The 26089-nt window shown below is 39.1% G+C and overlaps 1 protein-coding gene across 2 annotated transcripts in view; it reads right to left on the bottom strand.

The window, feature by feature from the left end:
• Positions 1-22424, bottom strand: part of PSPC1 (paraspeckle component 1) — a 53420-nt gene extending 30996 nt beyond the window's left edge. For both annotated transcript variants that reach the window (XM_032496532.1, XM_032496533.1), the window contains exons 1-4: positions 21907-22424; positions 17121-17422; positions 10082-10177; positions 6789-6985 (exon numbers count right to left, since the gene is read on the bottom strand). In XM_032496532.1, the coding sequence (XP_032352423.1) occupies positions 6789-6985; positions 10082-10177; positions 17121-17422; positions 21907-22263 (952 nt within the window). In that variant the 5' untranslated portion in view covers positions 22264-22424. The remainder of the gene's footprint in view (positions 1-6788; positions 6986-10081; positions 10178-17120; positions 17423-21906) is intronic.
• Between the last annotated feature and the right edge of the window lie 3665 nt (positions 22425-26089).

Genomic DNA, 26089 nt, shown 5'->3' with positions numbered 1-26089 from the left:
GTAGGAATAATGAGATAGGACATGACAACCCTAAAAACAGCCTTCCCAGCACAATCAGCCCAGACTCCTCCTACATAAGTCAAGGTCTCACAAAGGAGGGCAATGAGGAGAGTGCTCCCCCAAGGGAAAAAGGCCGAACACTGGTCTGAACGAGAGTATTTTAACAAGAGGAGCACCCCCACTGTCCAATCCTCGTGGCATCATCACGAGGGGTCCAGAGCAATATCAGATAACGAAAGGTACATCTGTTCTGCACATCTGAGCAGCAGTGGATAAACTTCCCAAGTGCTAACTAAAAATCTCCATACTCTCTCACCAAATTACATGTGCATACATAATTAAAATACATAAATATAAATATATACACAAATACCCTAGATAACACAATTATCAGTTGCTTTCATTTTTTTCTATAATCATGTTATCTGAAATTTCTAAAATGAACATAAATTATTTCAACTGAATATTTCTTAATAACCGTAACAACACAGGACTCATAATCTGAACAAGGTAAATAGTCTCCTCCCCATTTTACAGACTGAAAAGACTGAATTATGTATTAATTAGGTCACAGAAAAAAGATTCAGGCAGGTTATAAATATGTTCTCGCCATCCAGCCTCATAGTTCAACTGGGATACAGGGCAAACCTTTTCTTATCCCAAAGCTCTTTCCAAAATGCCATCATCCCAAACCTGGATGATCTGGCTCAACTGAGCAACTTAAAAACAAAAATTACAAACCAGATGTTGGGGCTCTGGTCAGGGAAGTTTGCTTTGGTACATGTGATAGGGGATTCTGAGAACATGCCAGTTGAGAAAACATTTCATTATGTTAAAAATCAAACATGACTGGGGGCGGGGTAGAGCTCAGTGGCAGAGTGTGTGCCTATCATGCACGAGGTCCTCAGTTCCATCCCCAGGACCTCTATTAAAAATAAATAAATAAACCTAATTACTTCCCCAACAAAAAATATTTTTAAAAAAATCAAACATGTCTAGAATGATTTTCAAACGTTTATATCATCAGTTGTCAACTGCTCATTAGAACTATACAAGTACCTTTTAACCACAGACCAATTAAACCAGAATCTCTTGGGATGTGGACCAAGCACCAATACTATTTTTCTGGACGCTCCTTAGATGACTCCAAAGTGCAACCAACATTGAGAACCTGCAACTATCATATAATTCTATAGTTGGCCAAAACCTAGAGGAGACCAAAGATATATAACCTATTTATATTCCTAAGAGGGAATGCTTCAATAAGCTACTGCATGGGAAGTATCTTACTATCATTAATTACCCAAGAAAGTCAATACAGTATATCCTGTAATAATTTTATTATTGATTTTGTAGGTTAGCTACTCTTAAATCAGGGACATATATATATATTACGAAATGTAAAAATTTGCATTACAATGTCTTCCATGAAAAAGAAAAAGAAAGGAACAAGAACATTTGTTTTCTGATAACTGAATCTTCTCCTTTTAAGCCCTGCCAGTCAAGAAAGCTGCTTTAACCTCTCCGATTCTTCCTCACCAGTAAGTGGTGTAATGATGAGTTCAAAGAATCTGACAACCAAATTGTCAGATAAGCACATCATGTGATACTAAGTAAAAGCACTATCAACTTAAAACAAAAATACCATTTTACATCTACCAAATTATTTGAGTTACTAATACTCAGAGTTCCTGAAATTTCACTAAAGCTTACATATTTGTACACTGTCATGATAACATCCTTCTGGAGGAAAAAATTAACCAAAAACAATTAGTTATATACTATAGGTGTTTTTATCCTCTGAACCAGTAAAACATACTCATAGCAATTTCCCTTTAAAAAAAATCCAAAGGCCTCCACAGTTAGAACATCAGCTACAGCACGACTTAGTGCTAGATGAAGTAACATTTAACAATGCATCCTAACAAACAACGATAGAAGAACATAAAACTACACCTATAATTTCAACATATCATGAATATGGGTACACAGCAAAAGGGAATAGAGGGGAATACAGACCAATTTAAAGTCTGATTTGCTGGACGGCAGGAAAGTGTTTTCTCAATGTAATGTTCTTCAAGTCATGAAGACAATGTATGCTCTCTGATCTAAGACAGCTCCTTCCCAGAAATACAAGAATTGAATCTACAGATTGGAACAGCATATCTAGTCCCAAGAAAAGCTGAAATACTATGGTGTACAAGACGATACATGGCAAATATTAGTGAAGGACAGATGCAAAGATGCAATAAATAAAGCAAATAAAGAAAAACTTTAATAATAAAACCTAAGTAGTAAATACCTTAAAATTCTTTCAATGTTTTTTATGCCTAAAATTTCTCATAATAAAATGTGAGGGAGGAAAATATATTCAGGACAAGTTACCAGATTATGAAAAGAAAGAATTTATATGGAAGCCTGGCAAAAGGATCAAATCACTTACAAGGAAGCGAAAAATCCAGGCTTATCTCATACTTTTCCCACAGAAACATGCCATCAAGTACTCAAGGAAGGAAGGGCGAGAAAGACCCACGTACTTTAAAGCACAAGGCTCATGGATGTTTCGGAAGATGCAAGAACTTGAGGAGTGATGCTTCTATGAACCTTCTTATAGAAATCATGAGAATAAACACCAATTAAGTGATGAACAGAAAAGTAATGACTTAACCGACTTAAAATAGGGCTGAGATTTAAACACTGATGAGAATTATGGTTAAGGAACATTAAGTCAAAATCAAAACAGGATCTTGAGGAGACCGCACTTTCACATGCACTGAAGCATTACTCATTACAGCCTAGGTGTGGAAACAACCTAATGTCTACCAACAGAGGAGAGGATCAGCTGTTGTGTACCTACAGAGAATGGACTAACACAGACACAGACACAGACACACACACACACACACACACACACAAAAGGATTCAGCCATAAGAAAAGGAAATCCTGTCATTTGCAACAACATGAATGGAACTTAAAGGCATTATGTTCAGTGAAACAAGCCACAAAGAGAAAGACAAATACTGCCAAGTATAACTTACATGCAGAATCTAAAAAAAGTCAAACTTATATAAACAAGAGTATAAATGTGGTTACCAAGGGCTGGGAGGTGGGGGAAGCAGGGAGAGGTTGGTAAAGGGGTTCAAACTTACAGCTATAAGATGCACAAGGCCTGAGGTCTAATATATAGAATAACATAATACAAAAGTATGTATTATTAGTATATAATAATAATAATATTTAATATACCTGTTACACAGGTGTAACGCAGTAGCTATACTTGATAACATGGTATTGTGTAATTTAAAGCTGCTAAGAGAGTAGAACTTGTGTTCTCAGACACACAAAAAACAGCTTTTATACTCAAAGAAAACACAAAGAAACATTAAGTCCATATCATAAATCCAGACAAATAAGAAGAAAAAAAAGTTGAGCGGAAAGGGGAAATGTAGGGGCCAAATATGCCTATTTCCTCCTTTTTTCTTTGGTAATCAAGAATCAAAAGGTACCATTTAAAGGAAATACTACTTATATTATCAGTACAAAGGCTTACTTAAAAAAAATCCAGTGACAGAAGAAGAGAAAGTAATAGCAAAACGCACAGCAGTTAGCACTCTCCATTTTAGAACAGCTCTACAGAGTTACAGAATCACAGTAAGAAAGGTAATAAAAAGTAACTATAACAAAAATTCAGTCTCCTATAAATTCATGCCTCCTGTACTGATGATCAAAAGCAGGAGAAGCAAAAAAATTACCTGTAATAAGTGTAATGGGATGTGGGTCTAGAAGGGACTACATAAACATCAGTAAAATATAAAACAAGCAATTATTAAATGGAGGTAAGAATCAACATTCACAAAAGTTTGCTAAGATACATACATATTCACTGCAGCACTGCCTTCTACTGACAAAGTGGAAAGAGAACTGGACATCAATTACCAGAGGATGAGCTACATAAACTAATTCTGGCCATTTAACAGTGTCACACAGCCATTTAAACAGTAAGACAGAGCTGCGTAGACACACATGCAGAATGTAAGGTGCCACAAAGATAAAAAGGCTTTCTTTGATTACAAAGAAGTTCACAAGCATACATCTACTGGCACTTGCATGATTTCTTCATTAAAGGATACAGAACAAACTGTTAAAATACAGAAGAAACTGAATCCTACCAGAACACGTAAGATCGGGCCAGGGAAGGGGCCCCTCTTCTGAGCTGTGGGCTTTCTACCTCCACGGCAGGCCAATGGAGGCCTGCACTTCTGCAGACACAGGACCAAGGTTACCTAGAGATGCTCCCCTCCCTGAACACACCCTTAGAAATGCCGGACACAGTACAAAATTGTAGAACAAAGACAAAATTACAAAATGTTTTTAAATTTTTAAACAAACACTGAAACGAATTTATCACCTACAGACTTTTGCTGGAATAAATACAAGATGTACTTCAGCAGAAGTAAACCCAGAAGAAGCAAGGAGTAAGATACACTAAGCAACATGCTTTCCTAAAACTGTTAACAGGGATTATAAACACACAAAAAGCAATAAAACGAAAGCTCATAGGAAGTAACTTCACAAAATTACTCTGCTTCCAAGTCAAAATACCCTCGGGGTGAGGCAAGTCTGAGAGTGCACAAGAGTTCTATGAAGTCGTCTCGTCATCACTGCATCCTCAGTACCTCTGAAGGTGTCATCCACAGCCAACGTGAAATGCAGGCTGAAGTAAAGACTATTACATTACTATTTGTAAGCAGCAGTAACAAATATCTTCCAGTACAAATGCCTTCACATCCAGTCAATGGTAATTCCTAACTATGGCATGACTGTGATACAGATACCGGGAAAATGAAGTGGCTGGCAGAGCACCTGGCAGGCTATGCACAGAGAACAACTCACAGTGGACAGAAGGGCTACAGCAGCCATGGAGCCAAGGAAACTACAGTTTTTAAAACTTCCCAGTTGGTTCTGGTGGGTAGGCAAATCAGAAACCACAAAACCACCAGACTGGATAAACCTGAAGCTCTCACTTCCAGCCCTAAGCAACCAATGATTTTGCAACTTTATATTAGATGACAATTTTCAAGTTTTCTGCAAGAGACCTGCTTTTATCTTTAAACATACTAGTACATGGTACGAATCAGTTCCATTGTTAGAAAAAGTGATTTACAAAACAGCTAGGTTAAGGGTCCAAATGAAACCAGAAATGTCTGTTTTCAATCGTCTGTTGAGCTCGATTTTGTTTTAACTTATTTGACATCAGAACAGTTATTCATTGACTTGATCATAACTGCTCAATAAACATTTATTGAACAGAGGGAAAAAAACTAACCTAGACTTTATCCTAAAGGAAATGAAAATCTACTAAAAAGATTTAGAGATGAATGACGATCAAATTTTCACCTTTTAAACAAATGCAGGCTCTACCATAAAGAACAGTTTGGAGAAGGCCAAGATTAGATGGCACAAAGTCCAATAAGAAGGACGGTGCAGAAACCCAGGCAGCTGTCTATGCTGCCCTGATCTCTGGGGGCAGCCAAGAGAAGGCAGATGTTTACTGAAATGCTCAATTAAAAAAACGAAAGCAAAAAATTTGACAGCAAAATAAACAGCAATCATCATTCTAAGTGCAGTAAGCCAGAAAGAGGAAAAAAAAGTACTAAATGATTATCACTGATATGTGAAATCTTAAAAAAAGACACAAGTGAACTTATTTACAAAACAGAAACAGACTCACAGGCATAGAAAACAAACTTACCGTTACCAGAGGTAAAGGGGGTGGGAAGGGATAAAGTGGGAGTCTGAGATTGCAGATACTAACTACTGTATATAAAATAGACAAACAAGTTCCTAATTTAGAGCACAGGGAACTATATTCAATATCTTGAGCAACCTATAATGAAAAAGAATATGAAAAGGAATACATGTACGTGTATGTATACTGAAACATGATGCTGTACACTAGAAACTGACACACTGTCAACAGACTATACTTCAATTTTTTAAAAATGGGGGGAAAAAAGCAAAGAAAGCAAGCAAGCAATCAGAAGCTTTACATTAAAAAATACAAAATTACTACAGATAGTGAAAAAGACGAGAGACAGGAAAAACTACCTGGAGAATCAAGAACAGAGCAGAAGGAAGGAGGGAGACGAACAATAAAAGTCGGCATGAAAGGAAGTGTAGAGCAAAAGGAGACACTCTGAAAGCTTCTGAGACAGAGTGAAGCAGCTTGTCACGTTAGCTGTGTGACCAGCCACCGTAAGTTATCACCCGCTGCGACTGCTCCTAGAGATAAACCCAGCCAGCTCCGTCTCAACTGTTTACAACATTCCTGCCAACTACAAAGAATTCAGACCCCACATTCACCCGTCCCCATGAAATCTCCTTCATCTCCGCCAAAGAATACCCATCTGCGATCTTTTGACAAGTGTTAAGAATCTTAAATAGCTAGCATTTGCCCTAATTCTTCTTTCCACCAGACAAAATCTTGACTTGTGACTTTATGCCCCATCTACACACCAAGGATTACCCACCATGCTTCTCTTCTCACCAGCAGAATCACAATCCACCGCCGGCAAAAGTTAACAGCTTTAATTACCTCCAACACGATTACTTATGGAGGGAACTTATTTTCAGTAACGTTTTCTTCCTTAAGGAAGTTCTTTCAGAAAAGTGAGATTTTTTTTCCTCTCTAATATTTCAAGGTCCAACTGTCTCCAAACTCCTAGCTGGCAGCTCAAGCAGCAGCAGACAGCAGTGGGAACTGCAGCCCACAAGAGGTGCCCCTCACCTTGCCTCATCAGCATCAGCTGGTGCTCGTGCCTGGCTGCTTCCATCTCTGCCTCCAGTTTCTCCTTGGCTTCTCGGATGTTTCTATCAACCTGCTCACGCTGCTGCTTCTCCATCTCGTCAAGAGCCTTCCATCGAGATGCGTACTCAAACTCAAAGGTCCCAGGCTGAGCAAAACGTGGCGGCTGCTCTCTTTCCCTAAGGTTACATTTAAAGACACACAGAAATGTACGCACACGTAAGAATAACACGCACTGCCATTTATGGAGCACTGTCAAGCATCACCTCCCGGCAACATCATGACGCAGGTTTTAGCAAGCCTGAATTTGAGTAATTGCACAAAGATGTCAAACTGGTAAGTAATGGACCCAGGACTCAAAGCAGGGCAATCTGAGCTTGCTACAGCCTACTCTCCCCTAACTCTCACCTCCAATATTATGGTCTATCTGGTTTTCACACAAAAATTTTACAAAAGGCAGTCTGCAACATATAAGTCAAATGTGCCTTAAGTTAACTGTCTGAAGTCAGATTTTTTTTAAGTAGTAACTTTTAGAGATAGTAATAAAAGTAGATACAGATTACTGAGTGTTATGTGCCTGGTTAGTTAGGTAGGCCAAAAAATATAGGCCTAATTTACTACAATTTGTTTAAAACTTATTTCCCTTGCTAGACTATAAACTCAATAAGGAGGACACAAAACTTCTGTTAATTGCTGTACTTCAAGTACCTAGCATGTATCTAGCACATTATACACATTTAATTTCTTTAATGAATATAATTTCTTTAAACTTTTTAAAATAAAGACCTTAGAAAGTACCTGAATTTCAAAGATATTCTTCAATTATTCTTGCCTATCACAGATTCTATTAAAAAGTATTAATAAGAACACAATTCCTACCACCAATAAAAGCACAGATGCCTTGCAATCATAAATTTTAACTCTTATTTTGAGGTGAGGAGGGGAAGGCGGTGGATGGAACAAAGTTGGGAAATAAAGGGGGAAGTGGTCACAGATGGAAAATGTAGTGACAAGAAACAATGTCAAAGATCTTCAAGGGTATATAAGGAAAAGCTAAGTTAACCATGATCTAGGTATTCTAGACCTAAAAAACAGACATGGATGTTTTTCTTTTTAAAGCACTGACTGCAAAAGGGAAAGAGACAGGAGGATCTGCCACCCACCAATTTTTTTGGAAGAATTGTTTATTGGTCAGTAGTTCCTAAGCCAGACATTGGCTATAATCATCTTAAAAAAAACTCTTCATTTGCTCCAAGGGACATACTACTGGAACAATATGGATTTGGGGTCCATACTCAATTAAATTTCAATTAAATTTGAGTCATGGCTCTTATGTTTTGTGAACATTCCTTTTGAGCATAACTCTTTAGCAGTACAATGGGAGTATCATGAGATCTCATGATGTTTGCTGGGATAATTAAACCATTATACAAACAAGCACTGACTACAAATACCACTTCTTATTAACACCCTTATAATTCCACTCCTATAATTCCTGAATTCAAAAATATGTTCTATTTCAAATTTGTAATAAACTATTACCAGGAAAAAAGTTAACTGAACAGGAAATAACAGCAAGTCTTTGAAAAACAGCGTAAGAGAAATATAAGTGGTTATGAATTACACTGATCCTTCCCTAAAATACCTTCTTCCCTTGCTACTAGGACACACTCTGCTGGTTGTCCCTCCTACGACAATGACTATTCCCACTCGGTCTTCGCTGATGCCTGCTGATCTCTCAACGTTGGTAAACTGAGTCTCCAGAGTCAGTCCTCTGGCATGCTTTCTACCACATGCGGTAACTCTAGCCAAGACAGCTCACCTAAGTTCCAGAAACAAATCCAACTACCCACCTGACGTCTCCACTTGGATGGTCAAATTTAACACGCCCAGGGCAGGGCTCCTGATCTTCCTCCCCCAGATCTGCTCCCTGGCAGGGTTCTTACACCAGTCACTAGCAATTTCCATACTTCCAGTTAATGAAGTCGAAAAGCTCGACATCATCCTTTCAACTCCCTTCTCCCACAACCCCATACCCTTAAGCAAAATCCAGTCTGCTTCCAAACTACACCCAGAATCTGACCACAGCTCACCATCACCACTGTGACTGCTCCATGTCATCAGGACCCTAAACTCACCTCCCCACTTCCACCCTTGGCTCTTCACAATCTATTCTTAAAGCAGCAGCCAGAAAGCTGCTGTTAAATTTAATACTCTGCTCCTTCCTTTCTCATAAGCCACAAAAGCCAAAGTCAGCTCAACAGTCTACAAGGCCCAACAACCTGCACTCCTCCCAGCACATTCTAGCTCTCTGCTCACCCCTCCTGCTCCCAGACAGAGACCTCCCTCAGGCCTGCAGAGCTGCTACTCCTGGGCTGAGACCCTACCCTCTACTCCATCCCACCTCCGACAGCCTCCCCTCCACTCAAGCTGCTACCAGATGCATACTCACAGATGCTTCCTTAACCACAGTGCACAAGAGCCACACTCCTCTGCTCCCAGGCACCCACTTTCCCTGTCTTTTCCCCACACTTTTCCTATTTGTTTACCCACCGACCCCTTACCACCACCACAGAGCATGACTTTCTGGTCTGTTTTGTTCACTGATACACCTCCAGCACCAGTTACATATTAACCAACTTTAAATACATATACCCTTTGATCTAAGCCCTTATACCTCATTCTTGTGGTTTTTTTAGTGCCTGGCAGAAAGCCACTCCAGTATTTGTTGAATTCATGATGCAAACACTACAGTGCTACTTATTATAATAAGCAAGTGATTGGTTAAACACACACAATGTATTCATACAGGTAACTTATGTAAAAATACTTGAATCACAGAGTGGAAAGAAATTGGTAAAATAATAATATACAACATTTTGAAAACATGCTGTTTTTATCTTTAAGAATTCTTAACCTTTGCCAAGTTAACTTACTAGAGCCTCCCCCACTCTAACCCCATCCAAGTCTCCTGACTCATACTCCACCTGAAGCACACTAACTAAAGATTTTCATATCTCAATTTCATTGTTTCTCTGGCATACATATTACTGACAGTACCCTACCTAACCCACCCATGCCCCAGTTATGAAAGTTAAGACTTTTCAAAGTAAAGTTAATGTTTCACCAATATACAGAAGAAAATCAGCATTCTGTGTAGATCCGCCCACTCTGTTAACCAGGCTAAAAACAAACAGAGCACCTTATAAGCCAATGGTAATTGTTCCCCCACGCAGCGTCACACCCTAGATAGCACATGTCTGACGCATCCTTACTTGTGATACTGCTGAGTTTTCTGCATCAGTTTCTCGGGCAGGCCATCCTCGTCATCAAACTGCTCCATTGGCTCCACGATGACCGGGCGCGGGGTCCTGGGCAAGTAAAAAGCATGAACGAGTGTTCATACAGTATCTACGACCAATGCCCTCCTAGAAGTCTTTTACAATAATTCCAAGATATATACTTGGAAAATATCTTTCTGAGAAAAATGTCTCAGAAGTTACAAGATCAGTCGATAAGCAGTGGCCGCGCAGAGGTGAATATCCAAGTCAAAGGTGCCTGTTTTAGAGCACGGAGTCCACTCAAGATGACAGAAACGTCAACCAACCACCGTGAACCTGTGTGATCACCGCCGTTCATGTTACAAAGCACAATGGGAGCGAGCACCAAGCTCAGTTCTGTGTGTCATGTCATCATCCCTGACCCCCTGCCTCAAACTCCCACCTCACCCGCCTCCCAGCTCCCTCTGTGTCCAACCAGTCTTGTAAGGAAAAGTCCTTCTAAAACCTAAAATAAGAATTAAAAGGTATCAGCCAAGCAAAAGGAGAGGGAGCCAGAAGCAACACATTCAAGGAAGAACTGGGGTGAGTGAATGAGAGTGGATGATGAAAGACGTGACCTGGAAACCCTCCTTCTTTACTGCTTCCCAAGGAAAGAAAAGCTCACCAAAGACATGACAGGGACATAGGGGACTGGATGACACACTGACACTGCAATTTTCCTTGCTATTAGTCCTCCACCACACAATCAATTTATACTGTCTTCTAAACAGAGATGTTCAGAGAGAAACAAATCACTGTTAATTTTTGTGGTATTAACAGAAGAGCCAGAGAGATGAAGGGGCTTTCTGGATTCCAAATGCTTCCCTTTACAAATAAATAAAGACCCAGAGATTAACAGAGACTTTAGGGCTTTTGGCTCAGAGGCCAAACTGCAACTTTCTTCCGTCATCCCAAACCCAGGTTCGTCCGACACCAGCCCCCTCCACCGTGCCGCCTAAGTGCGACCCCATCGAGATCGAAGTCCTATCTATACCTGAGGTGCACCGGTGGGGAGGTCGGTGCCTCATCTGCTCTAGCCCCCAATGTGGGCCCCAGGGTCTGTCTCCAAAAGAGGTGGGTGATGACATCACCAAGGCAACTGGGAATTCCAAGGGTCTGGACTGCAGTGAAACTGACACTGAGAACAACAGGCCCAGACTGCGGTGGCACCTTCTGCCTCTGCCCTGATCATCAAAGCCCTCGAGGAACCACCAAGAGACAGAAAGAGCAGAAAAACATGAAGCACAGTGGGAACATCACTTTTCGTAAGAGCATCAACAGTGCCCGACAGATGCGGCCCCAATCTTTAGCTGAAGAACCCTCTGGAACCATCAAAGAGACCCTAGAGACTGCCCAGTCTGTGGGCTGCAATGCTGAGCACCACCCTCACGACATCCCAGAAGACATCCACAGTAGTGTGGTGGGATGGCCAGCAAGTTAAGAACTACCAAGAAAAGTGATTTTATAAAGGGCTATTTGACAACAACAACAGAGACTTTAAATCCTCAACTGTAGGGAAAGGAAAGGTATAAAATGTTTATTTAAAAAATTATTCCTGGGCTAGCAAACAGATTTTAGAGAGAAAAAGAAATAGAAGCAGGTGTGGAGTATCTTGGGGTGATGAAGACAATATATTATAGAAACCTCAGATAAAGTGAGTGGGAATCCAAAACAAAAAGGACTTACAGGCCTCATTCTCCAGGGTGAGATCTCAAATCTGATATGTAAAAATGGAATGTAATGAAGAATGAGTAAATACAGCCTCAAAGAGTACATGCAACCACTTCAGATGGACACATGTGCAATAATTTTTTAACCAAACAAACGGGTGGACATTTACGGTTTCCCTGTGTTCTGTAAAGACACCTGGTGGCTAACTGTGAGAACAAAGTGGCACATACAACAGCAACAGCACGACTGAGGACTGAGGAGGTGGGCTCAAGACGGCAGGAGGGAAACTGAGCCCACTTCCTCCCACAGACACACCAAAACCACAACCACGTAAAGAACAACTGCCTGAGGATGACCACAGGGCTAGCAGAGCAGATCTCCTGCAGCTAACATCACGGTGACTTAGGTGATGACGCAGCATTTCACGCATGGAATTTAAAAAGGGCTACATAATGAGGACAACCTGTTCCGCTACTAATCATCTTCACAGACACACAAATGTTCTGAGCAGGCTTTTATTTTAAGCCATTTTAACACAGTTAAGAATTGAAGAGTAATGATAAAATAATTCCTAGATTGACAAAACGCTTTATGATAGAGAAAAAATAAAATCACTAGGATCTGATAATGTTATCTCAGATTTATAAAATGATCCAATGGAACCATGTGCTAATTTTAAGAAAAAATTAGTTCATTCTATGTTTTAAATCTTTTTGTTTTTTGAAGTCCTCTAAAAAACAATAAAATATCAATCCTTACCTAAAAGTTTCAAAACAGCATAAATATATAATTTACACATACTTTTGCATACGAGGTGTTAATCATTACATATACTATATCAGGCTGTTTACCTAAAGCCATATATAGTATACATTTTATGACAATTTAAAAGTATTTTCAAGAGAAATTTTGATTACACAAGATGTTTACATTTAGAAACTAAAACCCTACGAAACCACTTGTACTACCTCAGATGTATGAGATTCAGTCAGTCTGTCAATAAATATCTGATTAATAGGTACCAAAACTGTAACTGGGGCTAAGGGTACAAAGATAAAACAATCCCTGAAAGCCTTCTAAGAGACCCCCTCACTGCCCAAAAAAAGTAAAAAAAAAGAATCATTTTAAGAGCTCAGAAGGATAAAAAACAATGTTATCAGAAAGACTAACAGAGGGGCCCACTTCAGACAAGGCAGTCAGGAGAATCCTCCCCATGAAGTGACATTTCAGCTGAGACCAACTATTTAAACAGCAGAGAAGAGCATCCTGAGTTTCATGAGAAGTTTTAACAACAAAGTTCCTGAGCAAGGAGAGTCTAGAGAAAAGATAAACCACTACAGCACAGTATAAAAAGCCAGGTATTTGGGAATCAGACTAAACTCTCCCATTTACTAGCTGTGCAATCTTAAGCAAATTACTTCATGTCTCTGGGCCAATTTTCTCATCTGAAAAATGGGACAAATAGTAACCAGTGCTGTATAAATACAAGTGATTGTGATTATGAAATAAGACACATAAAATGTTCAACACCTTGTCCGTTCCTTCAAAACTGTTTTTAAATTATTCTAAAAGCTACCTACAAAACATAGTTAAGTATTTACCAATGTCCAGCTATGACTTTAAACACCAATTAATCAAAGCTTGCAGTGGGAGAAAAAAAAAATACTAACCATACGCCCTGCCTATTGTTTTAGTTCCAGCCTTCCCTCACCCATTAAATAATTACTGTAAGATTATTACGTGGCCAGGAATTATCAGAATACAGGTGCTAGGATTATGGTGTTGAATCAGACAAAGCCCCTGACCTCTTGGAGGTTACATACTACTACTAAGAAAGAGATGCAAGTTAACACTAAGAGCTCTGAAGAAAAATAAATTGGAGAATAAAGCATCAGCTATTTTAAGATAAAATAGGCAGCTTCTCTAAAAAGATAACATCTTAGCAAAATGTGAATAAAATGCGAGAGCAAGGCCTGTGATGATCTGGAAAGCATCTCTAAGCAAAGAGAACAAGATCCAAGTCTCTGAGAGAACAAGTTGGCAGAGCTTTAATTTTCATGCTACACCTGCTGTAAAACAGCTTTAGCATGAATGCTTAACTGTCAAAAACAAATTGAAAAATTTGTTACAAGTGTGGCCAGGAAACAATTTTTTCATTGCCTTTGTACCCAATTTCCTAAACCCTAAAATATTTGACCCCAACCAATAGCACAGTAAGTGTCAGAGGTGGGCACGGTTATCAGCGATAAAAGAAATCAATAATCGACTAAGGAACTTTTATACCAAATCCAATTTGAAGACTAAGGGTGCATATCAAAAACTTCTTTGTGGGCAAACCGAAAGGAAAGGCATGGTAATATGATAGTTTAATACCTATAATTACTTTAAGACATTTTTAAGTAAATGGAGAGATACATCACATTCACAGACAGGGAAAAGTTGATACTATGAAGATGTTAATACTCCCCAGAATGATCTGTAGACTCAGCAACTCCAAAAGCCCAGTTGTGGGAGCCCATGACTGGGTTAACAAATTGTAACAGCCCAGCTGCTTGTCTCCTTTAAGAAGAACAAATGTGCTTAGTAACTGCTTTGCTAGCAGGCCCTGTGCGTCCCTCCGCACTCCTGTCTCCTTGCCGTAAAAAGCAGAGACAGTGCCTTGCTTGCACAGTTGAGGTTGTAGATAGTACTCTGCTCATTGCAAAGCAACAACCCAGGCCCTCAGCTATAAACACTGGGCGTGCCTGCTGTTCAGGTAGTCTATTATCCCCCAGACAAGGAACTGGCTGGTCTGGTGGTCTGCTTTGTAATTAACATATCTAAAGAATGTATCGTGTCCCCCTCTCGCCATGACTTCCCTAAAGATAAACTAACCCTTTATACTCATTTATACTCATTGTGGATTCTACAATCTCTATCTCATCCTGTCTTTTCCTAAGTTCCTGCATTCCATTACACAACTGTTGGTGATTTTTCCTTTGATTGTACACAATAAATGTGGGAGTATTTGAGAGGCTTGTGGAGTTGGTCCCCGATTCCTTCTAGCTCTCGACTTTCCAGAATCTCAAGTAATTCATTTCATCTTGGTGGGACTTTTCTGCTGGACAGAACCCACATCCGGTAGAATTTTTTAATTGACAAGCTGATTTTAAAACCAGTAAGGATATTCAAAGAAATGATAATAACCAGAAGAATTTTGAAAAAAAGAATAAAGTTGGATGATACAACCTGACATCAAAGCTTAGGATAAAGTAATTAAGAAAGTATAGTATTAGTGTAAAAGACATCCTGATCAGTGAAACAGAAAAGAGTGCAGATTTTTCTTCCAGTTTTTTGATAAAGGTAAAAGGCAGCAAAGGGGAAATCATAATCTTTTCAATTAAGAGTGCTGGAACAACCGGATATCTGTATTAAATAAATGAATTGTTACCTGACATCATACTCAAAATGGATCACAGGTTTCAATTAAAAAGCTATCAGGGGGAGGGTATAGCTCAATTAGTAGAGTGCTTGCTTAGCATGCATGAGGTCCTAGGTTCAATCCCCAGTACCTCCATTAAAAAATAAATAAACCTAATCACCTCCCCCGCAAAAACAAAACAAAAACAATAAATCAAAAAACTATAAAATTTCTCAAGGAAAACATGAGAAAAGATTTGCTACCTTAGAAAAAGGGAAGATTTCATATAAAGATTCAAAAAGAACCATGAAAGAAAAAAGCTGAAAAACTGGACTTCAGAAAATATCAAAATTTCTGGTCTTTCAAGAACACTATTAAGAAAATTAAAGAGGCCTGCACCCCGGGACCCTCAATTACCGAGAGCCTATTCTCTAATATCTCCTATGTTGGAGCTCGTCCTTGTAATAAATTTCAAATACTTTATGGGAAAAAAATAATAAAAAGTAAGCCACAGACTGGGAGAAACAGTCTTAAAACAGACCAGTACCTAGATTTGCTAATAATGTAAAACAAACCACTCAATTACAAAACAGGCGAAAAATGTCACAAGACACTTCACAAGACATAAAAATAGCCAAAAGCACATGAAAAGATGTTCATCATTGGAATTAGGAAAATAAAATTTAAACAATGTGACACCACTACACTCACTAGAATATCTAAAAGACTACCAATAACAAGTGTTGGTGAGGACATGATCAACTAGAATTCTCTCATTCATTGCTGGTAGGAATGTAAACCGGTATAAACATTTTGGAATACAATTTGGCAGTTTCTCATAAAGTTGAACATACAGCCATTTACTCCTAAATACTACCCAAGCCACATGAAACCATCACGTTCACAAGAAGCCTTGTACACAAAGGTTCATAAATGTTTATTTACAATAGCCAGTAGTCAGAAGCAACATGAACATCCACCCACAAAGTTGTAACTCAGCCATAAAACGGAACGAAATACTGATAGAGTGGTATCAATGAAATCTCAAAAACACTGTTAACTAAATTAGACACAAAAGAGTACACACTATATAATTTCATTTATATGAAATACTAGAAAAGACAAAAGTAATTTTAGCAACAGAAAGATCAATCACTGTCCACATGGGAACTAATTGCAAAAAGGCACAAAGGAACTTCTGCTGTATGATGAGAATGCTCTACATCTTGATTATGGTGGTAGGTTACATGACTACACACAAACACTTTTTAAAATTCATTGAGCTCTACATTTAAAATTGGGGTCATTGGGGGAGGGTATAGCTCAGTGGTAGAGCATGTGCTTAGCATGCATAAGGTCCTGGATTCAATCCCCAATACCTCCATTAAATAAATAAACCTAATTACCTACCCCCTAAAAATTTTTTTTTAAAAAATTCTAACATTGGAGGGTATAGCTCAGTGGTAGAGCATGTGCTTAGCATGCACAAGGTTGTGTGTTCAATTTCCAGTACCTCCATTAAAATAAGTAAATAAAAGACTAACTATCTTCCCCACCCAAAAATAAAAAAATAAAAATAGTGGGTACACTTTAACATGTAAATTACACCTCAAAGTTGATTAAAATGTCATTCATTCGTTATTTAGATATAACATTTTGCTTTACATACAGATGTTCAGTAAGTTGAATGAAAATCATAAGAAACATTCCTGAGATTCAAATACGAATCCATCCAGTAAAGTGTGAATACAGTATGACTGTAGCACCTAGAAAGACACAAATATACCCTATTTGTAGTCACTGAGTATTTACTTACCTACTTCCCATATGCCAAGACAATGTATGAACTAGAAGGAAAGGCAGAAATCTGAACACAGACAAGCCTATCATCACTGCACAGAAGAACAAGATGTTTCAACTTACGTTGTTAGCAAGAATGCTCCATCCCCACATCTTTCCAGAGCCTTCCGTGCAGGAGGTTTTGCTGCAAATTCTACAAAACCTTTCCCCGTAGCTCTACCACGATCATCCACAACCACAACAGCTTTCTCTACTGGACCAAACTGGGAAAATGCTTGCTCTAGAAGCTCATTGGAAACAACTGGAGAAAGGTTCTTGACAGTCAGGGCTGCTCCATGTGTAGCAAAACGAATTCGCAGAGGTCTGCTCTTCAAAATGGTGCCATCCAGCTCTGCTTTTGCAATCTCAGCCAGTGTTCTGGATTCCTTTTTAGAAGGAAAAAAATCACTTTTTAAAAATGACAGTACCACAAAAGCCTTTAAATAATAATCTGTTTCTAAGAAGAGGTGGGTAGCTCTAGGAAATGGCTGATAGTCACCTTGTTTTTGTCTATCAATTATGGTATCATAGGCATTTTATTAATTATTCAAAGATAAGTAATTTAAACATTTTAAGCAGACAGTTCCAATCCCAATGCCCTGTTAATAGTCATCACTTAAAGATTATCTGCGCATAAACAAATTATAGCTATTAAATATGCAAAACAACATCTTTTGTAAATCTACTTGTATTAAAAGAAATACATTGGGGGAGGGTACAACTCAAGTGTTAGAGAGCATGCTTGGCATACACAAGGTCCTGGGCTCAATCCCCAGTACATCCTCCAAAAATAAGTAAACCTAATTATCTATCCCCACTAAAAATAGTTAAAAAAAATAAAAGTGGAAAGTGTTTCTAGAGAAAACCTCCTGTTCAGATTCAGATATAGTCACAATGTCATAGATCTTGTTTTTTTCAGGGGAAACAAGAAATCTCCATTTTTATATTACCTCAAGTAATTTTTTACTATTGGCAGAGAATTAAATTTTTAATACTCTTTGGGCCAAATAAAATGTTTATGCTGTCAGGTATTTTCAATGCCATAATCCTTTATCAAAGTTTATACTTTTAATGGTTTTAAATGGTTCTATATGAGGGTTTCCCAACCTCAACACTAGTGATATTATGGGCAAGATAATTCTTGTGGGGGAGCTGTTCTGTGCATTACAGGATGTTATGTCAAAACACACACACACACACACACACAACGAAGGATATTTATGGCAGGAGAACCTCCAGTTTTTACAACCAAAAATGTCTCCAGACATTGCCGAATGTCCCCTGGGAAGCAAAACTACTTCAATTGACAACCAGTGCTCCATATGTGTACTGAAGTAACTGTAAAGTCAATTAAAATAATGTATTTGAAATGAACCCAAGATTTCTTTACTTCATACCCCAGAATAAGGACAATAAGATAACTTTTATCAAATGGTTACTACATAATATCTCTGTCTCTCCCCGCGCCTGGCTCCGCGTGTGTATACATTACCTTTCATTATCCTCACCAATAATTATTAAGTGGGTTTTGTTACTATCTTCACTTCGTATATAAGGAAACAGGCCTAGAGAGGTTGAAGTAACTTGCCCAAGATCACCGACAAATGCTGACTTAAATCTACAGAATTCACAATTTCCACCAATACACCATATATCTCACCTTGCAGCTGGTATGCCTGCATCACTCTGCATAAAACGTACAACTACAGGTTCTTAACTGAAAAGAATGCAAAAACAAACAAGAAACTAAAGTGACTACCCCAAGATGAGAGACTGCTTGAACTAGGGTCTAACAATTTCCACTGGACCTTTTCCAAAGGCTCTTTTCAAAGCACATGATCTTTTCTCTTCTAGTACACTAATGGTCAAAATTCCCCTACTGCAAAAGTACTAAGTTAATAAATATAAGGAAATCCAGTGATTCAAAATGAAAATATCTTCCAAGACAATCAATAAAGCTGATTAAGTAGCATACAGTACATTCTTACTGTGAAATAGTGGGGAGGGTATATCTCAGTGGTAGAGTGGTGTGTGTGTGTGTGTGTGTGTGCACACCAAACAAAAAATAAAGTTGAAAACATACTGTGAAATACAATGCAGTCATTAAAAAGAAAATAATGACATGAAAAGAAGTCAAAGATATTCTAAATGAAAAACTGAAATACTGAAAGCACAATACAATGTGTATAGTATGATATAAATTTTATGGAAAAATTACACAATGTTTAACAGTGATCACGTTTAGTAAATACAGTAAGGGAGGAAAAATCTTTCACTAACGTTAAAATTGTAATTAAGAGAACATCCCTTAAAAAAAGGAGAGAGAGAACATCCCTGAAATAAAAGATGACTTCAAATTAAATGCTAGGCAGGACAAATTAAGTACATTCTCTGTCTTCCCTAATATTTGAACATTCTGTAAGAAGCGTATCTCACTTCATAATTAAAAATAAAAAGCATGAGGAGAGGGGGTTTAATCCCCAGTGACTAAACAGAAGTAAATTCAGTTGACTTTTAATTCTTTAATTAGAACAACAGTTCTCAAACTTTAGCAAGCATCAGAATAACATGCAGGGCTGGTTAAATCCCAAAATTGCTGGGCCCCAACCTCAAATTTTCAGATACAGATCAGGGCGGGGCCCTAGATTTTCCATTTCTAACAAACTCCAAGTTAACTGATGAGGTGAGACAATTCTTGAGATGGTACAGGGTCAGCACTGCTAACATGAATGGTAAAGGAAATAATTTAAGTGGCCTTCTGCTTGGAAGAGATCTGAAGCTACTGGACAGGGACCACACTTTCGTGAAATCACTGCTCCAGAAATCTCACTTACTAAAGCTAAAAGTAGGGGAAAATAAAAGTAAAAGTCAAGCTCAGGTCAAATCAACAACAGTTACCACTACATTAAACTTGCTTTAAAATGCACTACAACTTTTTAGTTAATTTACTCAATTTAAATTGTCAGTAATCATTCAAAAACTAAAAAGCATCGGGGTCTAAAATTACACAAAAAGTGTCCACATTACACACACACTCTATTCCATCCTTCATGTACCAGAGACTCACAACATGGGTTAGAACCTCAAGAGTAGCTGCCACTTAAATTCTTTTCCGCAACATTACAGGCAGCAGCACTGACCCTACACCATTTCAAAAATGTGGTCTCACCTCATCAATTAACTGGAAAACTACAAATAACTGGAAATAAATTTCTAAGAAAATTTACTTGCATTTTAAACTTTAATTACTGAACAAGTAAAAAGTATTCCTAAAAATATAAATCAGATAAAATTACATCACTATTTTAGAGACACTACACCATCACCACACACTGCAGCCTCCATACCATTATCTATATTCAGATCAGGTATGTGCTTTGTGATTTTCCAAGTAGAAAAAAATAAATGATACCTCAGAAACATTTAAAGCTTTTAGATTAACCTGTTAATCACAGAGCTCAGACTAAACAGTAAAGTTATCCACGAAGTCAAATTTGGAAAACTAAATTCTTATTTCTGACTGGCAAATCTTCAACATTCCTACACAAAACTTTAGAGTGATGGGTTTGGAGGAGCATATCCCAAAGGAGAAGACATAAGTAGCCCTTCTCACCTCTCCATTTTATAATCCCATAAAAAAAATTTTTTAATAGTGAGGAGCTGTGCTGTCCAATATCTAAATTAAGAATAAATAAAATTTAAAATTCAACTCCTCGACAACAATAGCCACATTTCAAGTGGTGAACGCTCCCATATGGCTAGCAGCTATTATACTGGACAGCGCAGATACACAGTATTTCCATCACTGCAGAAAGTTCTATTGGACAGTCCAAGTACACTAAAGGAAGGATTTTTAGCAACTTTAAAGACAGGAAGAAAAAAGATTTTTCCATGTCAAAAATACATTTATTGGCTTATTTTTAAGTGAAAGGTTAGAGAAACAAAGAAATGCAGCCCTACCATTCTTCCTCTGCTTCAGAACAGACCAAGATGGTGCCAGAGGCTCAAGACTATGAAAATGTTAAATATCACCTCTTCAGTATTTAACCAAAAGTTTCCTGTAATACTTAATTGTAGAAACCTAACTTCCTTTATTTTAAGATAAGATTAGGATTTATATTAAAGACAATTTTAATCAAGTGACAGGCTTCTTTTCTGATGTGCAAAAGATAATTAAATGCGCTTATAATTTCGTGTTCAAATGCCGATTATTAAACTCGAATTTTAAGGAAATCTCTAACCCTTCTCTTGAAACCATTTAGATCTCCAAATGCTCTCCCTAAAAGCAGTGTCATTTAATTACAATCAGTTTTCACTACATATAAAATTTTGCCTTGTCCACTCAATCATGTGCTTTTGAAAGTTAAAGTTCCAAAAAGAGAGCCTCCGCAAACTACAGTGAACATAAAACTTCAGGGTCAAACTAGAAAGGCAACACACACACAAACCTCTTATTTATATACAAAGGTCTCCAAGAAAGACGATTTTGTTCAGGAAAAAAAAAGTCCAGCACGTAAATACGAATTACAACAACGCTGTGTAACTGACACTGAAGGGATTCACCAAGCACACAGGAAAACCCAATAAAGCATGTATCTGGTCCTGTCAGTGTGAAGCCTCACTGTTCAATGTTTTTTTTTAACGTGAGAGAGGCACGACTTCTGCGTGGTATTGGAAAACGTATTAAGATTTAGATGAAAAGGGGCAAAGCCCGTGCTCTCCTAGTATTCAAAGCTACAGACAAAAACAGAAGACAGCCCCTCGTGGAAAGCCCCTCACGAGCGGCACGACGCCCCCGCGCCCAGGCGGTGGGGAGAGAGGGGCGCCGGGGGCAGTGGACCCGCGACCCCCGCCCGCCCGCGCCGCTCACCAGCCGGATGAAGCCGAAGCCGCGGTCGCGGTTGATGAACACCTCGCTGGGCTCGCCGTAGCGCTCGAACAGCCGCTTGAAGTCGTCCTCGGTGATGTCGGTGGGCAGGTTGCCCACGAAGAGGCGGCAACGCTGCGTGTACGTCTTCTCGCCCGGCTTGAGGAAGCTCTTGATGTCGATAGTGAAGCCCCCCTCCTCAGCCGGCCGGTCCTCGGCGGGCGCGGGCGCGGGCGGCTCCCCGGGCAGCGCGAGCGCCATGGCCGCCGGCTCGCCCTCGCCGGCCGCCGACTCCAGAGCACGGAGGCGCGCCGGGTTCTTCTCGATGCGCACTTGCTTCAGGTTTCCTCTCAGCATCATCGCGGCGCGCGCCCTCCGGACTCAGCCCTAGAGCTCGATGTGCGTCTCTGAGTCCGCCCGCGGAAACGGGGTCGCGAAGGACACGGACGGGGACGCCGCCAAACCCCAGCCGCACTCACGCCCCGGCCGCACGCCCAAGATGGCGCCGCCACCGCCGCGGTCGCGAAGAGACGCCGCGCACGCCCCGCCCCCGCTGAGGCCGCGCCGGAGTCGGCGCGCCTGCGCACTCCTGCGCCAACGGCGCCCTGGGGCGCGCGCATGCGCGGCGTTGGCGCGTCCGCGTTCCCAGCCTCCTCTGGGCGCGGAGTCTGGCGGGTTCCTGCAGGTTGTGATTGCCGGGGATGGGCACGTTGCCCAGTGCGTGAAGATGCAGTGATGGGGAGCAGCCGGAATCTCTTGAACGTCCAGTTCAATCCTCAACACACAGCACTGAATAACGAAGTGTTTCCCAGTAATTGAAACAAGTGAAGACACATTTCTGACCATTGCAAGAGCAAGGTTTTTATTATATTTCCTAATGAAAAATGCAATTCTATAAAGTAATTGTGATGTTGATTATTCACCTTAGAGAGGGACTCCATGGAATTGTCAATGAAAGTAGTACAACCAGGCTGTGAACTCCTGAGTGTTAAATGAATTCGTTGTCACTTGACAACACGATTCAGCAGTTTCTCGTAAATGCTCACTTAAGAGCTACAATCCCATTGTTATTTAACCAAGTGACATGAAAACGTGTTTACACGGAACCCTGGATGCAAATATTTATAGGGGCTTTATTTGTAATCAGTGAAAACTAAAACAACCCAGTGTCCGACTGGTGAATGGATTAATAGTGATACATTCATATAATAGAATATATTCAACAATAAAAAGAAATAAACTAGTGATAGAAGCAACAATGTGACTCAAAGGCTGCACACTGAATACATGACATTCTGGAAACTAGTCACAACACAGATCAGTGGTTGCCAGGAGCTGGGAAGTAGGGAGGGGCCGACTAAGTTAAGATACAGGGAAATTTTTGGAAAGATAGAAGTCTATCTTGATTGTGGTGGTGACTACAACAATTGTATGTATATGTCAAAATAGGCAGACCCATGCACTAAAAGGGTCAACGTTACTGTATTTAGATTACACTTTCAAAAAAAATATAACTATCCAAAAGAATAAAAATGAAACACCATCAGAACTAATCCCTATTTACCTCAAATTCTAATCACCCAAACTCTAATCCCTGCACATCTCTGTCAGTTCCCCAATCTGACCCGATTCCCCTCACCCCTCTCAGTTGTGCCAAAGCCTTCTACAGAGTGTTTGGAAACTCACTCTGTCATCAGCAAAATCCCTTATTTTTATTTTTTTCTCTGAATACCCCTTCACTTTCCTGCTTTAACTGGAACATGGTTTTCCTCTGGAGACTGCTTCCCCTGCAGTCGTTTCAAGGAGGGGATATGTTTATTTCCTCCATACCATGTGTCACCAGACTTGAAGATGACATTCTCTGTGATCTCTGGCAACTTGGAGACCATTTCCCCTCCACTTGGACAGAAAATGCCAACTTCAAAAATCTCATGCCAACATAGACTTTCTCTTCCCCTCGCCCCTCTTTTACCCCTTGCTATCCCCCTATAGTAACTATCTTACCACTCTAAAATTTTGATCACAAATATCGGTAGGACTTCAGCCCCTAGTTATTTCTCTTGCCTAATTTCCTATATAATTTCAGACTATTTTCTCTATCCTCAGACCAACACTCCTCCCCCCCTCACTCATAGCTGATATTGTCAACTTTTATTAATTTCACTGAAGACAAAGACATAATCAGAATAAAATCGCCTCCTTCTATCAGCACCATATCTACCAACTTCATTCCGTATGTGGCCACACGCACTGCTTTCTTTCCTGTTACCATAAATGAATTGTCAAAAGATCCCCTCTGAGGCCAAACCACTGGATGGAACCTTTCCAAGTACTTTGCTTCTGCGGTTACCCAATCCCCTTCCCAAGTGATCAGTTACTTGATCTGTACTGAACTATTCCCACCAGCAAAAGGAACTGTTGATAAAGCTTTCATCTTGGGGAAAAAAGAAAGAAAGAAAAAAAACTTCCTAAACCATATGTTGTCCTTTAGCTGCTATTTCTTTACTCAAGAAAGAAAGGAAACAAGAGTTGTCTAGATTTTCTGTTATTGTTCTGTTATTGATTTCTACATTGATGCCATGGTGGTCAAGGAGATATTGTATAATTTCTATTCTTTAAATTTGTAAGATATATTTCATGACCCAGAATGTGCTCCAGTTTGATGATTGATTCATGTGATCTTGAGAAGACTGTGTAGTCTGCTGTTGCTGGATGAAGTGGTCTGTTGATGTCAATTATATCCATTTGAGTGATGATGTTCTTGAGTTCAACTATGTCCTTACTTTATCTGCCTGCTGGATCTGTTTATTTCTGATAAGTGTTTTGAAGTCTCCAACCGTAATAATGGAGTCATCCTTTTTTTTTTTTTTCTTCAATTCTATCTGTTTTTGCATCTTGTAGCTTGATGCTCTGTTGTTGGGCACATACACATTAAAGACTAATGTCTTCTTGGAGAACTGACCCTTCCAAATTATGGAATGCTCTTCTTTATCACTGGTAATTTTCTTTCCTTTGGAGTCTGCTGGGTCTGAAATTAATAATGCTGATCCTTCTTTCTTTTGATTAATATATTATTGAATATCTTTCTCCACCTATTTACTGTTAATATATATGTGCCTTTATATTTAAAGTGTGTTTCTTATACACAATGATGAATTGGGTTGTTTTTTGATCCACCCTGACAATCTCTGCCTTTTAATTGGTGCATTTAGATTAATGATGTTCAAAGTGATTACTGATGTAGTTGGATTATTATCTACCATATTTGTTACCATTTTCCACTTGTTGCCCTTGTTCTTTGTTCCTTTTTAAAAAAATTGGGGGGGGGGCAAGTAACTAAGTTTTTTAATATACTTACTTTAAGAGAGGTAGTGGGATTGAACCGAGGACCTCCTGCATGCTAAGCACGCACTCTACCACTGAACTACACCCTTCCCCCTGCCAAACTATTTAAAATTTTTCTGGTTACATTTTGGGCACTGCTTTAGAAATTCTTGCCTCTCCCAAGGTCATAAAAATATTTTGCTATGTTTTCTTATAGAAGTTTTATTGCTTAATTTTTCACGTGTAAGTCTATGATCAATCTCAAATACGTTTTTCTGCATGGTGTAAGACAGGTCAAGGTTCCCGTTTTCATATGGAGATCCAATTTACCCAGCACTGTTTATTGACAAGACCATCCTTTCATCACTGAATTGCAATAGTGCCTTTGTTGTAAACCGGTGATTAAATATGTGTAGTTTTGTTTCTACTCTACTTATGGATCTATTTGACCATCTTTGCAATGATGTCAGACTTGACTGCAGTTTTAGAATACATTTTGATGGGGCAGGGTAAGATAGATCCTCCACATTTGTTTCAAGAATGTTTGAACTTTAATTCTAAGATCTTGCATTTCCTATCTTTAAAATCAGTTTGTCAAAAAAAAAAAAATCAGTTTGTCAATTTCCACCACACACAAAAAGACAAGATGAGATTTTGACTGGGATTGGGTGGACTCTAGATCAATGTTGGGAAAGCTGACAGCTTTATGTTCATATCAAGTCTTCCAATCCAGGTTTTCATTAATGTTTTATAGGCTACTGTGTAGAGATTGTACATCTCTGTTACTAGATCACTCCTGTTTGACTTTTTTGTACTGTTGTAAACAGCATTTAACTTCATTTTCTAATTGTTTATTCCTAAT

Source organism: Camelus ferus, chromosome 14 (assembly GCF_009834535.1).
Source record: "Camelus ferus isolate YT-003-E chromosome 14, BCGSAC_Cfer_1.0, whole genome shotgun sequence".
In the NCBI taxonomy this organism is placed as follows: Eukaryota; Metazoa; Chordata; class Mammalia; order Artiodactyla; family Camelidae; genus Camelus; species Camelus ferus.
This window is presented reverse-complemented; position numbering and strand designations above follow the sequence as displayed.